This window comes from Panthera leo, chromosome B3 (genome assembly GCF_018350215.1).
Source record: "Panthera leo isolate Ple1 chromosome B3, P.leo_Ple1_pat1.1, whole genome shotgun sequence".
NCBI lineage: Eukaryota > Metazoa > Chordata > Mammalia > Carnivora > Felidae > Panthera > Panthera leo.
In genome coordinates, this window is record NC_056684.1 from 60,796,212 (window position 1) to 60,813,659 (window position 17,448).

The 17,448-nt window shown below is 53.5% G+C and overlaps 1 protein-coding gene and 2 long non-coding RNA genes across 4 annotated transcripts; 1 reads left to right on the plus strand and 2 right to left on the minus strand.

The window, feature by feature from the left end:
• The first annotated feature begins 177 nt into the window (after window positions 1–177).
• Window positions 178–14,311, plus strand: PLA2G4F (phospholipase A2 group IVF). Its single transcript, XM_042942294.1, has 20 exons — window positions 178–288; window positions 1,293–1,365; window positions 1,962–2,098; window positions 2,179–2,307; window positions 2,755–2,795; window positions 3,059–3,101; window positions 3,579–3,645; window positions 5,714–5,883; window positions 6,015–6,128; window positions 6,342–6,379; window positions 6,615–6,750; window positions 8,438–8,574; window positions 8,846–9,068; window positions 10,202–10,316; window positions 10,542–10,679; window positions 10,782–10,889; window positions 12,100–12,294; window positions 12,546–12,712; window positions 13,514–13,700; window positions 13,993–14,311. Exons 1-20 carry the CDS (start codon window positions 178–180, stop codon window positions 14,211–14,213), a joined length of 2,550 nt encoding a protein of 849 aa, XP_042798228.1. The 3' UTR covers window positions 14,214–14,311.
• LOC122222152 lies at window positions 12,124–13,588 on the minus strand. The gene is made up of 3 exons (XR_006203627.1): window positions 13,081–13,588; window positions 12,354–12,506; window positions 12,124–12,211 (listed from the first exon to the last, which is right to left on the minus strand). It is a non-coding gene; the product is annotated as an uncharacterized LOC122222152 (long non-coding RNA).
• LOC122222150 lies at window positions 13,611–15,872 on the minus strand. Of its 2 annotated transcripts, XR_006203624.1 has the most exons (6): window positions 15,402–15,872; window positions 15,210–15,259; window positions 14,586–14,694; window positions 14,316–14,450; window positions 14,081–14,233; window positions 13,611–13,863 (listed from the first exon to the last, which is right to left on the minus strand). It is a non-coding gene; the product is annotated as an uncharacterized LOC122222150 (long non-coding RNA). The 2 variants fall into 2 exon arrangements; XR_006203623.1 differs by having other exon boundaries at window positions 13,612–13,863; window positions 15,210–15,872.
• Between the last annotated feature and the right edge of the window lie 1,576 nt (window positions 15,873–17,448).

A 17,448-nucleotide genomic window follows, 5' to 3' on the forward strand; every position in this document is an offset into this window, starting at 1 on the left:
ACTCCACCTCCAGCCCCAGCAGGCCACCCAACTCAGTCCTCCTGTGAGCGGCCAGCTCCACCCTCCCCACCTTGGTGTTACTGTCAGACCTGAGCTAGCAGTGAGTGGAGCCAGAGGAGAACAGAGTGGCTCTGGAAAGCAGGCAGGGCTTCCTGCTGAGAACTGGGCTGGCTGGCCATGCTCTGGGCGCTCTGGCCAAGGTGGCTGGCAGGCAAGGGGCTGCCCCTCCTGGGGGCAGTGCTGCTGCGGAAGAGAGACAAGAGGGGACCTCAGTGGAGGCAATGGAGGGTAAAGTACTTGATCTTCCCCGGGGTGTGTGGACTGCAGGAGTCCTGGGAGCTCAGTGCCCTCTGAAGACAGGCTAGCCCAGGGTTGGGTTTTGATCCGGGCTAGGACCATTTTGCTCTAGCCAACCTGGTGGAGCTTAAAGTGATTGGCCAAGACCTTGGCTTTTGGAAATAATTCCACCCCCCACCCTCCCCAATTAGGAATGGAGAGTGAGGTCATGTGATACTTACAGCTGTTGGCTTTGCCCAGAATGCCCTAGCCTGGATGTAGAGCCCCTCAGGGGAAAGGAGGAAGGTGTTTGCTGGGATTTTGAGGGGCTAGCCTCACTCCCAGGAGGCTGCAGCCTGCTGTTATCTCTCTTTGGCCCAAGCTATTGTCTCCTTAGCGACTAGTCGGACCAGTCCAAGCTGGATGACACCTGGTTTCCCTTCACCTGCCGCCTCCTAGGTGTGGCCTTTGTCAGCGAGCTAGTGTGTGGGATGGACTACAGCTTTCCCGTCTAATATTTAATCTAAGTACATCACTCCAGCTCTCCCTTATGTTCCCAAGCTATAGCAGCAGCATGACAGGGAAGCTGCCAGTTTGTGGTACCTCATAACCATAATTAGTAACAATGGCCACATGTATGAAGCACTTATACCAGGCACTTTATACAACTTCTCGTTTAAAACTCCCCACAACCCTGTGAGGTTGTAACCCCCCGTTTATTGATGGGGAAAATGAAGCATGGGGAAATCCAGTAATTTGCCCAAGTCCATTCAGCTAGTCCCTAGTGGAACTTAGCTTTGAACCCAGCCTGAACTCATCACCAGCATGCTGAACTCCCAATGCCAGGACCCTGCCAAGACATCTCAGCTCCCAGGCACAGCGACATCAGTGACCTTGGGCCAGGCTCCTGCTCTGTGACTGGAAGGGGGAAGACTAAGCTGGGCATTACTGCAGGGAGGAGATCAGGCCCCCTACCCAACTTCCTGGAACTGAGTTCCTGAGTTCTGTTGTTTCAGCGGGAAACCCACCCCTACTATGACCTCCAGGTGAAGGTGCTGAGGGCCAGAAATATCCAGGGCACAGATCTCTGTGAGTGACCCCCAATTCCACCCTTTCTTCTCTTCCTTTCCCTAGGGCCTCCCCAGAGCTCAGCAGGGGCTGGCCTGAAGTGTGTGTGTGTATCTGGAGTGGGGCAGAGGGGCTCGTGGTGACTGTGGAGGGAATCCATCCTGGTGAGGGAGCCCCGGGGGCAGGCAGGAGGGGCTGGAGGGGAGACTTGTGCGGACCATGGACTCCTCTCTGACACTAGCAAGTGGAGCAGTGCCAGCCTGAGTGAGCATGTGAGGCCCACTGTTGCCAGAAATCATCTGCTCTCCAGCAGCTTTCCACACCAGTGCTCACAATGGAAGGAGAGTTCTTTGTCTGAATCAGGCTCTTTTAGGGAATTACTCAACTATCTGTGCTGCCACGTGGTCTTTTCAACTGGCCACTACAGGATACAGTTGAATGGGTGGTGTAACTGGTCCAGATGGAGTTAGGGACACCGGCTCTCTCCACGTCGCCCTGTCCCAAACAGGCAGCTTCTATTCTCCTCGGCTCCTTCCCCTCTGCCCCAGCCTTCCCCAGGCAACCTATTCAGCAACAAGAGCTAGAGAGTGAGGACCCCTCCCTCACCCCGCCTGCAGTGTCCAAAGCTGACTGCTATGTGGAACTGCGCCTGCCCACTGCATCCCCTAGCCCTGCCCAGACAAGGATGGTGGCTAACTGCAGTGACCCTGAGTGGAACGAGACCTTCCACTACCAGATCCATGGTGCTGTGAAGGTGAGGGCCAGCAGAGGGAGAGGGCTGCCTATGTTCCTGCCCTGCATCAGGCTCCCACCTCTTGCCTGCCCTGTTTCCAGAATGTCCTGGAGCTCACCCTCTGTGATAAGGACATCCTGGGCAGTGACCAGCTCTCCCTGCTACTCTTTGACCTGAGGAGCCTCAAGTCTGGCCAACCCTACAGACACATCTTCCCACTCAACCACCAGGTGAGCCACCACACCTGTGCCAGCAATGAATTGAACTCAAGGAGAGGAAGTTGGGCACAGGACACCGAGGTGAGGGCTCCTGGTCAGCACAGGCCAGGCCTCCAAGACAGGCCCCTCTCTATCCTACACCACTAACCCTACAAACCCTACAAAGGTTCCCCTCAAATACTTCTTCCCTGAGTGGAGCCAACATGTAAGCTCCTTGAGGGCAGAGCACTTTGTCTTAGTCACTGCTGAACCCTCGATGTCTAGAACAGGGCCTGGAACACAGTTTTGAAGGCATGAAGCTTCTCATGAAGATGCTACTACTTGTCCTGTGCCCATGAAAAGCCACAACAACGGTCACCTCTTCTAGACCCTGGAGCTGAGCAGGGTAGGGGGCAGGGACAGTCTCTGATGCTTTCAGAGCCCTTTGCAAATGGATGCTTCCTTGCTTCATCCATGTAGGATTCACAGGAGCTGCAGGTGGAATTTGTTCTGGAGAACAGGTGAGTCCAGGTGGTGCCTATACCCTTCCATTTACACCAAGACTCCAGGACAGCTCCAGCTGTCAATCACCAGGACCTACGCTGGCCTGGCCTGTGGGGGAATGTCCTAGTCTAGTCACCCATTTGAGTGTTGGTGACAAACCCACTCTCACCCCCAAACCTGGCCATGATCCCCAGGCTCTTTCAGCTGCTTCAGTCACATATTATAGTAACAGCCATCTCAAGGGGAGCCAGATGTCCCATGAGCCCCTCATCCTTTGCAGCCAGGTGCCTGCGTCTGAAGTCATCACCAATGGAGTCCTGGTGGTGAGTAGGGAAGGCGAGCTTGGGGCTGCCCAGGGCTGGGGGGCATTGCAGACTCCACAACTGAGCCTGTATGCCCACTTGCCTGTGAAGGACACTCAAGCACTCCTGAGAGGGGAAATGTGCTAGGGAGGCATCTCCAGGGACCAGGGGCAAGAAGCTATCCCACATCTGAGTGGACAGCTCAGAAGCCCACCATCCTACCTTGTGCACAGCACATCACTTACTTGGGCCCCTGGCTGCTGGGATTGCCAAAGGCATCACTATCAGAGCCCCTCTCCTCCTTCCCCTTTCCCACCAGGGCCACCTCCTCTGAGTCCTGGGAAGGAGGCTGCTACAGAAGACTCCTACCCACAAGGCACGGGCCCTGGGAAGGTTGTTAACTGGGCCCTGCCCCAGAGACCCCTCCTTCCACCCTGGTCTGGGCCCTGTGTGGGGCCCTGTGAATGGGTGGCTCCCACAGGCCTCTGTCTTCCTCAGGCTCAGCCCTGTCTGAGAATCCAGGGGACCCTCAGGGAAGGCGGGACAGCCCCACATCGAGAGTATGGTGAGTCTGGTCCATGACCTTGGGTCTTGCCTTCTCTCCTAGGGGTTGGGCTGCTGATTTCAAGAAGGTGGGTCTGAGGCGGAAAGTTCTTAATGTTTTAGCACGCAAAACTGACCAAGGATGGGGTGGATTCGCCTCTGGAAGTAGTGAATTTCCTCTCCTTGGAAGTGTTCAAGCATAGAGGCTGTATCAGTCCAACTATTGCTCTGCAAAAAGCAACCCTAAATCTCAATGGCAGACAACAGGAAGCATTTATTGAGCTCATGCATCATGATCTAGGCTGGGCTTGGCAGGAGGGACCTGGCTTTGTGCCATATGTCCCTCAACAACCTTCTGTGACTAGGAGACTTGTCATGTTCTGTTTTTGCTGTTGTTAATTTTTTTAATGTTTATTTATTTTTGAGAGAAAGAGAGTGAGTAAGGGAGGGGCAGAGAGAGAGGGAGACACAGAATCTGAAGCAGGCTCCAGGCTCTGAGCTGTCAGCACAGAGCCCAATGTGAAGCTCAAACTCACAAACCATGAGATCATGACTTGAGCTAAAGTCGGACACAACCGACTTAGCCACCCAGGAGCCCTGGACTGGTTGTGTTCTTAAGGCATCAGCAGAGGTATGAGAGCAAGCCCAGATGAGCAGGTGGTTTTCAAGCCTTTGGTCACATCATAGTCAGTAACTAACATTTTGGCCTCTCAGTGGGAGGAAGTGAAGTCACATGACAAAGCATGGGCATTCCAGAAGTGAAGAACTGAGGCCACGGGTATAGTGTGCCACAGAGGGTATCCACTCAGACGCAGAAGCAGAAGTGCAGCAGAGGCTGTGTGACAGCTAAGGTCTCCTCTGACACTGAGGGTCTGAGCCCATGGGATGAGTCCTGTCCAGAAAATGTCCAGCACTTACTCTGAGTCAGGCACTGTGCTCAGCATTTCACATGTCTTTTATCTTTTAATCCTCACAACAACCCTGGAAAATACAACTATATCCTCTTAATTTATGAAGCTCCAGCTCAAAGAAGAAACTTGCTTAAGGTCACACAGCCTGAGAGTGATAAGGCCAGGAACCAAACCCAGGTCTGTGACACTCCAGGGTGTATTGTTTCTGACTCTGAACAACACATATCAATCTCCATCCATAAACCATGGTGTGAAAGAAGTATCACTTTCCTTATTTTCTCTAATTCCCTCCCACCCAGAGTCATGTCATGTCTCCAGGTCTCATTTTAGTGCCAAGGAGAGTGTGTTGGGAGAAGGGTTTCATGTGGACCTCTGTTCCTGAGGCATCTGCCATTCTGGGCTTTCTGGGTGTCTGTTGCTCCCAAGTCATGTTTAGGGTCTGGGGCTCCTTTGTGGGGTCCCCCCTGTCTGAATGTCATGCACATTTCTCTCTGGGGTTTTTCCTCCTCCCGAGAATGCTGCTAGGAACAGGGTGAGCCCACAGGCCTCCCTCTTTGCCTCCTTCTGGCCTGGGCTGGCTCTGCTCTGCTCCTCTGAGCCTCTACTCAGGAGCCCACTCCTTCCTCTCACCTCCGCTGCACACCCTCTGTGTGCTCGCAAGGTCTTACACTTTGGAAACAAAGGGCAGAACAACTTATTGCCTATCTGTTTTTTTCCCTGGCCACAAACCTTCCCCAAGGTGATGAGCACAGAGCTTGAATGGAGGCAAAAGATGGGGAAACTACCAGTTGAAGATTGGTAATTAATGTAATAATGTATGATAATTATAACATTATAATTATTATAGAATTATATTTTATATAATTAATATCATGATCTCAAAATCATCAGCCTCATAAACTTTGGGCAAGGAGTCCTCTCCCTCCCTGCCCTTTTCCCTTCCCTAGGCATTGTGTGTTTCCTACCCTCCCCAGGTTCCCAGTTCTGACCAGGGCATGTTGTAGGACCCTGAGTGTCCTTCATGATGCCTTTGCTGTGGGCCACAGAACAGGGTGAGCAGGGTGATGAGTTGGCATCTCCAAAGAGGAAACAAAGGGGAGTTGCCATCCAGGTCACTGCCATCATGAGCCACACACACCCCTGCACTCTCACCCCCTTACCTGGGCCCTCTGCTCCCAGGCTCTAGGCAGATTCAGCTGACAGTGCCCGGGGCCTACGAGAAGCCACAGTTCTTGCCCCTGCAACCTCCCATGGAGGGAGGCCTCCCAGCTACCTTCACCTTTCACGTGAACCCAGTGATCAGCTCCAGGCTGGATGTGGAGCTGGGGGAGAGACTCACAGTCCTGCAAGTGAGTGAGCCCATAGTCTGGGAAGGGATGGATGATAGAATCAGTCCATCCTAGAGGGGCGTCCTGGGGCCACCATGGATGCATGTTTTCCTTCACCATGGTGGGTTCCTTGGGTGTTTTCTTCTCTACAGAGTGGTCCAAGTGCTGAGCTGGAGGCCCACACCAACAAGCTGGGTGAGGGGGGTATCCTGCTCTCCTCTCTGGCCCTAGGCCAAGAGGAACAGCGCTTTGTGGCCCTAGGGGAGGTAAGGCTCTGCCTGGGTGCCTGAGGGACCCCTGCTTGCTCTGTGACCACCAAAAGAAGGCTGGGGGGAGGGACCTCAGAGGGGGTCAAGTTCAGGCCGGCCTGGAGCTCAGCCATGATGTTCACATACGGGCCAGAGCTACCAGAGCAACAGGAGCTGTGGGTGGGAGAATCAACTCAGGGCACTCAGGGATGGGGCTGTTGTCTCTTTCAGGGCCAGGAGGTGGTTCTGAGTATGAAGGCAGAAATGAGGTGAGTAAGGCTGACTTCAGGAGGAAGGCTCTTATGCTAGGCTGAATATGTAGGGGCTCTTTGCCCACTCAGCTCAGCCCGGTGGTGGAAGGCATCTCTGGTTCTGCTGAGGTCTTTCTAAGGGTTTCGATGGAATATGGGTCTGCTCCTGTGAAAAATGGGCTGGGCCCAAGGCTTTCCTCCAATGAACAGTCACCCAGTACCCGCCCCCTCCCCCCCACTCCATCTCTGGCAGCTCTGGAGACCTTGACCTGCGTCTTGGTTTTGGCCTGTGTGATGGGGAACGGGAGTTTCTGGACAAGAGGAAGCAGATCGTGTCCAAGGCCCTGCAACAGGTTCTGGGATTGAGCCAGGTGCCTGACAGTGGCCAGGTATGAAATGGAGGAGCTGGACCCCAGGGTCACCAAGACCAAATCCAGCCTCTTCCCTTGAGAGTACTGTGTGGCCGAGTGGTTACAGGAAGCCTTGAGAAAGGGTGGGAAACAGAGGAGGAAGGGGCAGTCCTGCTTGCCAGAGCCGATAGGCAAAATCAGGAGAGTCAGGACCCTGTATGTAATGAGGGATGAACAGCCCTGGCCAAGGGAGGTATATGAGTCTCCTCGGGCTGCCACAACAGAACACCACAGACAAGGTGGCTTAAACAACAAACAGTTATTTTCTCACCTGGAGGCTGGAAGTTCAAGATTAAGGTGCCATCAGGGTTGGTTTCTGGTGAGGCTTCTCTTACTGACTTGTAGACAACTATGTTCTTGCTGTGTCCTCACATGGCCTTTCCACTGTGCATATACAGGGGATAAGGGGGGAATCTCTCTCTTCCCCTTCTTGCAAGGACACCGATACTATTAGATAAAGGCCCCACTGTTATGACCTTACATAACCTATATAACCACCTTATAGGCCCTTTCTACAAATATAGTCATACTGGAGCTTTGACATAAGGACTTGCAGGGGCAGGGGCACAATTCAGACCATAACAGTAGACAAAGGAATTTGGAAGTGGAGGGTCCACGGGAGCCGTGGCTGGGAAGCAGGAGGCAAGGCCACACCAAGGCAGAGAGCTATGGTAAATTGGGGACAAGTTGGTGGCTTTCTCCTGCTACAAGTGTACTCAGGAGTCAGAACCTCTTCTGAGTCCTGACAAGGTGAGCAAGACCGGACTGTTCATTTGGTAATGACTGTTCTGTGCCAGATGTCCTGTCTGGAGGTAGAGGGTAAAGAGGGCACAGATCTTGTTCTCAGGGAGCTCTGTGTCCTCCAGCACTCTGAAGGGAGAGTGTCCTTGTGGGCACTGGCCAGGGAGCATTTCTTTCAAGATAGAAGAAAGGAGGCCAGGGAAAGGAACCAAAAGTCTGGGGGCAGAATGAGCTAAAGCTTCATGGAAGAGCTGAGCAGCCAGAAAGCTTCTAGTCTGACCCCACCAGGCACCTCTGATCCCAAAGAGACATCTGGGCACTGCTCACGTCTGGGGCAAGTCCAGGCTCTTTGGTGGTCTTCATCGCTTTAGCCCAGTGGTTCTCAACTGGGGGTCATTTCATCCCTCCACCCCCCCCACCCAGAGGACATTTGTCTATGTCTAGAGACATGCTTTATTGTTACCAGCAGGGCCGGGGGAGAAGATGTTATTGGCATCTACTGGGTAAAGACCCAGAATGCTGCTAAGCATCCTCCAACATACAGGACAGCTCCTCACAACAAAGAGTTACCCAGTCCAAAATCATCAATAGTGTCAAGACTGAGAAACCCTGCTCCAACAGTTTTGGGTGAAATCCAGGATACCTTCCAGTTACATATAATCCCGAGACAATTGTCAAGAGCCATCTCTAGAGTCATACTGCTTCAGTCTGATGGCCCATCACTTACTACCCGTACGATTGTGGGCACATTGTCCAACCTTCCTGTTCCTCCGTTTCCTAATCTGCAAAATGGGGATCCCACTGGGTTGCTTATGAGGATTCAATGAGATAATACAGATAAGGCTCGTAGACAAATGTCTGACATTATAAGCAATAATTCATAAGCGACAGTGGTGGTCAATGTTATGATTATTTTTGTGCCCAGGTGCCTGTGGTGGCTGTGCTAGGTTCGGGAGGTGGAACCCGAGCCATGTCTTCCCTGTACGGCAGCCTGGCAGGGCTACAGGAACTTGGCCTCCTGGACACTGTGACCTACCTGAGTGGGGTCTCTGGATCTACCTGGTAAGTGAGGTGGGGTAGGATACAGAGTAAAGGAGAGCCCTAAAGGGGCAAGAATGTGGCTGGTGATATAGGTGGAGTCCCTGAGGGCGTGCTGGGATCCTGCCTCCAAGGGGGTTAGGAGGGGCACTGAGTGCCCAGGCCTCCTTGAGTGGGTGGGGCAGGGCAGTAGGTTCAAGGGATGGAGAGGCAGGGTCACTCACCAACACTTACATTCCCTCTCTCCCCTTGCTGTGCTTGCTGTCCCACTGCCCCTAATTCCCTCTATGCCCAGGTGCATTTCCACACTCTACAAGGACCCAGCCTGGTCCCAGGTGGCCTTGCAGGGCCCCATTGAGCGTGCCCAGGCTCGGGTCTGCAGCAGTAAGATGGGGGCGATGTCCACAGAACGCCTACAATACTATGCCCAGGAACTGGGGACCCTGGAAAGCACTGGCCACAGAGTTTCCCTCATCGACATCTGGGGTCTCCTCATTGAATATTTCCTCTACCAGGAGGTAAGAGAAGAGCAGATAATAAATAAACACAGCTCCTTTCCACCCCTGCCCCGCCAACACTTACTTCTACCTTAGGTGCTGAGGTAAGATCTAAGATTTGCAAAGAGGTCCCTTAGGTCTGAGCTCTCTGAGGACAAGAGGTGGATCCCTGAGTGGGCTGACACCACTTCGTCTTTCCTGGCTCCTCACCCCTGGGAGGAGAGAAGCTGGTCTGCAGTTCTCAAGTCCGTCTGCATATTAGAATCACCTGCACAGCGTTTCTTTTCTTTTTAAAAATGTTCTTTTTAAAAATGTCTTAAATGTTTCTTTATTTTTGAGAGAGAGAGAGGGAGGGAGGAAGGGAGGGGCAAGAGAAAGAGAGAGGGAGACACAGAATCCAAAGCAGGCTCCAGGCTCTGAGCTGTCAGCACAGAGCCCCATGCCAGGCTCGAACCCATGAACCACGAAATCGTGACCTGAGCAGAAGTCGGATGCTTAACCAACTGAACCACCCAGACGCCCCCCATCTGCACAGCTTTTCAAAAACACCCTTGCCTGGGCCCTACTTCCAGAGATACTGATTTGGGCTGGTCTGGGGTGAAGCCCTAGCACAGTGTGTTTTGAGAGCGTTCCAGCTGCCATGCTGCTCCTAGAACTGCTGGCTGGGTATGAGCTGGTATGTGAGAGTATTCAGAACCCAGCAGGGTTCTCAGCCCTTGGAGTCTGGCCCAGTGTGTGGCTCTCCGTTGTGGATGTCTATCACAAGTGGTTTCTCGTGTCTGAGGAAAGAATGCATATTTTCAAACAATTTACTTTTTAAAGAAAGTAAACTGGTTTTCGATTTTTCCTTTAAAAATGTCACTGACTCAAAAAAACAAATGTCACTGACTCCCTTGGGTTCCAATATGCTTTCTTGAATGGGAAACAAGTGGGGAGTGTTCCCAGTGCCCCTGGAATTCCACAAAACCCACAGGGGCCTTACCTTTGCTGCAGCCTAAAGCCTCGTCCTTAGAGAGCTGTCTCTAGAGCATTGGCCTTGGCAGCCACAGTCCCTTGTGGGCCATGGCATCCCCTTCAGGGTATCAGGCCTCAAGCCATGAGGGTGGGAGGAAGGGGACCCCCAAAAGTCAACTGCCTCCTTTCCTTCCTACCAGAAAAACCCTGCCAAGCTGTCTGACCAGCAGGAGGCCGTCAACCAGGGCCAGAACCCTTATCCTATCTACGCCAGCATCAATGTCCACACCAACATCAGTGGGGAAGACTTCGCAGGTGCCTGGGTGCAGGGACCTGGGAAGCAGGTGGAGGCGATGGGTGGTAGGAAGGTGGGAGAGGCCAGAGCTATCAGTGTATAGATGGGAGCCTTGGAGCATAGCGGGCTTGCTGCCTCCTGCTCTTGGCAAGTGAGATTCCCGCTCCTGTGCTCAGGTGTGAGGGGAAACCTTGGGGTCCTGGTGGAAGGCCCCTGGTGACATTCCCTTCACTCTGGATCCCCAGAATGGTGCGAGTTCACACCCTATGAGGTCGGCTTCCCCAAGTACGGGGCTTATGTTCCCACTGAGCTCTTTGGCTCTGAGTTCTTCATGGGGCATCTGCTGCAGCCCCAGCCCGAGCCCCGGATCTGCTACCTGCAGGGTGAGTCTGGGCTGGAAGGCTGGGGCCAGGGCAGGGGCTGGGCCAGGCCCTGAGGTGGGCTGGAGGAGATGTGAGGGCCCAGGGCCTTGCCTTTCTGCTTAGGTGTGTGGGGCAGCGCCTTTGCAGCCAGCCTGGATGAGATCTTCCTGAAGACTGCCGGCTCGGGCCTCAGCTTCCTAGACTGCCACAGAGGGAGTGTAAACATCACAGGTGCGGGTAGACACCCTGACCTCCCCCTACTGCTCTTTCCAGCATCGGGGCCCTGGTGGAGGCACAAAGGATGAGGGAGGGGATGGTGCAGGACTCAGCTGTCCCACTGCATTCAGAGAAGTCCTGAGGAAGTGACTTGTAGCTTAGGGTCTGTGGATGCCCAGAGATCTGCTGAGGCAGCGTGGCAGGGGGACCAGGGGAAGGAGGGGAAGGCCCACCTCAGAAAAGCCAGTGGGAGCTGTGAGTGCTCTATAGTAAGACTGCACCTTTGAATTCTCTGCTTGGGTTCCAGTTATGTCAACGCAGACCAGGACCACTGGGCATCTGGTGGATATCTGTCCACACACCTCAGGGCTCCTGTTTGGGCTGCTCCCTGCTGCACAGAACCTTTTCTACCTTTCTTCCCTGGATAACCTCTGCTCATCCCTTAAGATTCAGCTCTGACATCATTTTGTCAGGGGGCTTCTCTGTTCTACTGCATGCCCCCAGCACCCAAGTTTCATAGGACTATGTGCACACCCCACCATTGTCCTTACCTTGGGGCATTGGTATGATTTATGATCTCTTTATGTGACTCTCCCCCTAAGTAGGCTATAAGCCCTGGAGGGGCCCAGCACGCAGTAACTGCTCAGTAGGTGTTTAATGGATGAAATTGTGATTGGAAGTTGTATATAAAACTTTGTTTTCTTTTTTTTAAAAAAAGGTTTTAGATTGTAGCAACTTCTTAAAAATTTATTTATTTATTTATTTATTTATTTATTTATTTATTTATTTTGAGAGAGACAGAGAGAGAGGGAGGGGCACAGACAGGGAGAGAGAAAATCCCAAGCAGGCTCCACTCAGTACAGAGACCAATGCCAGGCTCGATCTCATGACCTCAAAACCACAAGATTGTGACCTGCGCTGAAATTAAGTGTCGGACACTTAACCAACTGAGCCACCCAGGCGCCCCATACACAACTTTATTTTCAAAGGGCATATAAATTATCACTTAATAAATACACTGTCATAGGCAACTTTCAAATATAGGGACGCTGAAAGAAAAGGTCATTTAAAAGAGGTTCTGGGAAGCAGTGGTCTGAGGCTTGGGAGGTGGTGTGAAGGAGGGGTGAATGTGGGGGGAGATAGGAAAGGTCCCCTGGGCCATAAGGGCCACTGGAGAACAGACAGCACCCTTCTGACTGTATTTCACCCACGTGCTCCCATCTAGATGACTGCCAGAAGCTCCAGCTGCACGATCCCACACGTCTGAGGACCAGGCTCTTCACCCGCCAGGGGCCCTTCTCCCAGGCCGTGCTGGACATCTTCACCTCCCGCTTTACCTTCGCGGAGAACTGTAATTTCACCAGGGGCCTCTGCCTGCACAAAGACTATGTGGCTGGCCGGGAGTTCATGGCCTGGAAAGGTGGGTGCTGCTCTGGCTGGGGGTCCCCCCGCTGCCTTTGCCTCCGGCTCACGGCTCACCTGGACCAGCACTGCCTTTGTTCCTGGAGGTTGGGCTGTGGGCTCCTGCTGCCCAGGGGCTGATGGGGAAGGACTGGGATGTCTGCCAGGAGGCAGGGCCAGGGGCTGGGGTGGGAGACTCTGTTGCCATCAGAAGAAAGGGAGGAGAGATCTCTACAGAGAGAGAAGAGTGAGCATTTGTCCCTATTGCAGATACGCACCCTGACGCCTTCCCCAACCAGCTCACTCCCATGCGGGACTGCCTGTGCCTGGTGGATGGGGGCTTTGCCATCAACTCTCCGTTCCCACTCAGCCTGCTGCCCCAGAGAGCGGTGGACCTCATTCTGTCCTTTGACTACTCCCTGGAGGCCCCTTTCGAGGTAAGGTGTGTGGTGGGGAGGAACTGAGGTTCTCTGCAGGGCGGCCTGGCTGGGCTTTGGGAATTGCCCTTCATGGAGGGCCTGGGTTCTAATCCAAGGGCGGGTACCTTGTGAAGACTTTTAGTGGCACTGGTCTCCCCAGCTGAAGGAGGGGGATTGCTGAGGCTATGAGATGGAGGGGGAGGTGGGAGAAGAGGCCAAAGAAGGTCCTCAGAAGTCTCCCATACTGGTGAAGAGAAGGCTCCTGTTCTGGCCCCTGCCTGTCCTGATAGCATTCTTTGCTCCCATCTGGACTGGCGTCTGGGTCTGCCCTCCGTTAGTTACCATCAGGTCCCCTCGGGGAGTCTCTAGGGGCAGCTCCCTCAAACCTTGTGGGGTAGCCGATGGGTTCCATCATCTGGATGAGCTTTCTGGTCCCGCTGCTGGACCAGCCCTTCTATCTTTGGCTTCCTCCTCCTAATCCTCCTGGGTCCAAGGAAAGCCTGGGATTAGATGATGAATAAAGCCTCTTCCCACGTGCCCTTCTGTAACCATTCAGTTTCCACCTGGTGACATTGAAATCAGCCCTTAAGAGGAAGCAGGGAGGAGCCAGAGAAGGGAAGGAGAGGAATGACACTGGGAACACTAATGGTTGTCCTTAATCTCCACAACCCCCCCCAGAGTTATTCTCTTTTTTATTATGTAAATAAAGAAATTGGCTGGGGAAGGTGATGTAGCCCACCTGCAGTCACTCAGCTAGTGGGCAGGCTATGTGAGTGCAGGCAGCCGGAGGCAGGGTCCAAAGCTGGCCTCCCTGCCCAGGTCTTACAGATGACAGAGAAGTACTGCCTGGACCGAGGCATCCCCTTCCCAAGTATCGAGGTGCTCCCCGAGGACTTGGAGGAACCCCGTGAGTGCTACCTGTTCGCCAAGGCCAAGGACCCCCGCTCTCCCATCGTGCTGCACTTTCCCCTCGTCAACCGTACCTTCTGCACACACCTGGCCCCAGGTGAGGGGAGGCCCTGGGGCGGGGTCTGACTCACACAGCCCAGGGTGGTGGTGGGGTGCCGTTCTGACAGTGGATTTCCTGGACCCCATGCCTCTTGGAGGGCCCAGGTTGGCCACTGCTCCACACCTTCCAGGCCTCAGGATCCACACTGGCCCGGTTCCTCCTGATGGTGGAGAGAGCTGAAATGTTGGTCCCGCCAGATGTCCTAGGGCAAGGGGTGGAGGCTTCTGGGCTGGCCGTTCCTAGCCACAGAATGCCCCAGCCTGGCCTCTTTGCCACTTCCCACCTGTAGGTGTGGAGCGACAAACAGCCGAGGAGAAGGCCTACGGGGACTTTGTGGTCAATGGGGCAGACACTCCATATGGCATGATGAACTTCACCTATGAGCCTGAGGAATTTGAGCGGCTGGTGGCTCTGAGTCGATACAATGTTCTGAACAATGTGGAGACCTTGAGGCATGCGCTCCGGCTGGCTCTGGAGCGACGGCAGGCTGGGGGCAGGGCTGGAGGCTGAGTCAGGCTGGAGTCAGAGGGCTGTGAGAGGGGAGCAACTGTGGGCCCCAGACCGGGGCTTGGTACGGGGAGGAGTGGTAGACTCTGTGGGGTTTCTTCTTACCAGGTTACAGGGACTGGCTCTAGGTCCTTCAGGCCTCAGAAAGCTCCTGCAGAACGGCAGCTTGGCTTTGGGGCTGCACCCTTCTCATATGTGTTTCTGGGAGACAAAGGCGGGGGGGATGCCTCCCCCAGGGGCCTTGGGGAGGAGGAGGGCACGAGTGAGCAGTGCTAATTTTACACTGGAGTATAGAGGGATGAGGCCACAATCTAGCCCCAGGGCATGGCCCAAACCCAGAAGGACCTTAGGGGGCCCATGTCTTCACACCCTCACCAAGACTGGAAGCTGTGAAAGCAGGTTAAGCTGAGACCAAAAGCAGAGACTCCTCCGTCTAATCCACACTTCCTGCAAATGGCCGGGCTCCTGGATGCAGTGCTCAGTGCTATCAAGAATAAAGGGAGACCTCATGGATTGCCAGTCTGGATCACTAACTCCACCCTCCTGCCTGCCGACTCTCCTTCACCTCTGGCTTCCCCTGCCCCCTCACCTCACTGCTCACCACCCTTCTCTGCTCAGCCTCCTGATGGCATCCCGGCTGGTGGGTATGCACACGTTTCCCTGCTAATTGCTGATGCTTTACTCTTTAAACTCGGGCCACACTCTCTTGTCAGGTGTATAGCTGCCCCCTCCTGCAAATAGTCTCGCCATTCCCAGAAGCTCAATGGGTATGTCTAGAGCATGCATTTGTTTACCAGGGAGCAGAGTGAGTGTGTGGCTGCGTGGGTGTGCGTGTTGCTAGTGAGGGTGGGACTGGCGAGCACTGTGGGGCAGGGATGGGCACGGTAGAGGGGCCTGGCTGGGAACTCGGAGGCCTGGATTCCTGCCTCTTTCACAGACACGTGCTATGATCTGGGCAAACTGCCCCTCTCTCTCCGTTTTTCATCTCTGTTGACCCACCTGGGACCTTCTGATAGCTGGAATCTCTTCACCATGGGCAGATTTCAGGTCTGTAGACAGGGGGTCCACCCTGACTAGGCATGATGTGGGGGCCCTCTGGCCGTTGGCCTCTGCAGCCTTGTCGTCCCCATGTCCTCCCTGCCCAGTGCTGAGCTGCCTGGGGCCCTTCAGTGGCCCTGATGCCATACTCACTTGGACACTTGCTCCTCCTACCCTCTCCTCCAGGAGTGCTTTCTTGGGCTGCAGCCTTCCCTCTCCACCCTCTCCAGGACCGAAGTCACAATTCCTTTTTTCGGTCAGGGACACCTATGTGAGGAAGGCTCACCCATCCTGACTCTGGGAAGAAAGCCCTCGTTCTGGCTCCTAGCTGGGAGAAAGGTGGTCCCAGCCTGTGCCCCCAGCCTGGCCTGGCCTGGGATCCCCAGACCTCCAGCTGGACATGAGCAGGGAGGGCTGAAAAAGCTGGACCTCAGAAGGGCCAGGTTTTGGCTGGCATAGGTAGGGAGCAATTTGGTTCTCCCCTACTTCCCAACCATTGCTGCCTGTCATAGACCACCACTACTGTCTCTGGGCTCAGCAATGAGAGGTTTCCTTTGGGGTAGCCCCAGGCTGGCCCCTGAGCTCCTACTATGGCCACCTGTCATCACCACCCCTGTGCTGGCATCATCAGTACTTATTAAGACCTCCACAGAGTTCATAACTTAGAACTTTGTAGAGTTCTTAGAACTTCAAACTCAGAGAGTTCTGAGTTCTTCGATCTTCATGGAGCTCAAAACTTAGAATCTTCAGTCTGTCTTTCATGCCTCATATAGCCAGGGGCTGTCTCTGGCGCTTGAAAAGTAAGGCCTTGGAGGGCAGAGATTTTTGTCTGTTTTGTTTGCTGCTCTATCTCCGGTGTTTAAAGCAGTGACTGGCAGATAGTAGATGTACAATAAATATTTGACAAGCAAGTGAATGGGATCTTACATTCTAAAGAGACAAATCATTACCTACTTACCGTGAAAAGGTGTGCAACACTGTACTCTAGTGGTTCTTAACCCATTTGGACCTTTCTGGAAAACTGAGGGAAGCCATGGACCGTCTCCCAAGAAAAACGCACATACATATGCAAAGTTGTACACAACAAGTTCTCTGCTTCATTGTGTGATCACCTTGTCACCTTGTGGTGGCTGGTGTCTGCTGTCCCAGGCCAGCAGGTTTTATGAAGGAAGCAGGCACGTGGGCTTGTGCAGAGTTGGTAGGTAACTCAATTCACACAGAAATGTAGGCAATGCCACCTTGGCTTAGATTGGGTTTGGGAAGACATAATGAGACAAGGATGGGAGGGCAAGAATGCAGAGGCTGGTCTGGTTCTCTAGTCAAGAAATTGGTCAGCAGATGCAGGGGTAACCTCAGCCAGGGAATGAGGAACCATCACCAGGATTGAATCTGGGAGCCAACCAGACTGAGGAGTTAAGGGCCATTCCTTGACCCCTGACTCTTTGACTCCTGACTCCAGTTTGGCTCCTGATCCTAGGTAAGGAGGGATCTGAGTCTATTTCTACTGCATTCCTATCCCATCTCCAACCCTGGACCAAGATGGCCAGAAACACATTTCAAGGTCCTGAGGGTGGCCAGTTTGGAGGGATTTGGCCATAAGAACACAGCTATGCCCGATTCATTCTGAAGCTGGGCAGAAACACAGGAGCAGGAACATCATTCCTCAACTTGTCAAACTCTTTCACCATGCAAAAGAAGAAAAGGGTGGCCACCAAGGTTGCCATGTATGGCTATACAGGCTATATACTGCCCAACTCCAGGGGGTGCCATTCATATGAAGTGATGATATGAATTTGCCCCATGGGGTTCTACCATAGGGCAGCCCTGGGCCCATAGTCTTAGCTGAATGAATGTGAGAAATGAGGCTTGTTCAAATATTAGGCCCCCTTGCTTCTTCAGATATATCTCCAGACATTCACAAGAGTCTCCTGCAGAGAAAGGGAAGAGGTACGGGGTGGGGTGGAGGGGTAGGGAAAGAAAGAAGGAAGAAAGGAAGGAAAGGAGAGACAAAGAAAGAGAAGAATGAAAATAATTTTTCTTTTTTTTTAAGTTTATTTATTTATTTTGAGAGAGAGCGAGAGAGCTTGTGCACAAGTGGGGAAGGGCAGAGAGAGAGAATCCCAAGCAAGTTCCGCACTGTCAGGGTGGAGCCCAATGAGGGGCTCGAATCCATGTACCGTGAGATCATGACCTGAGCCAA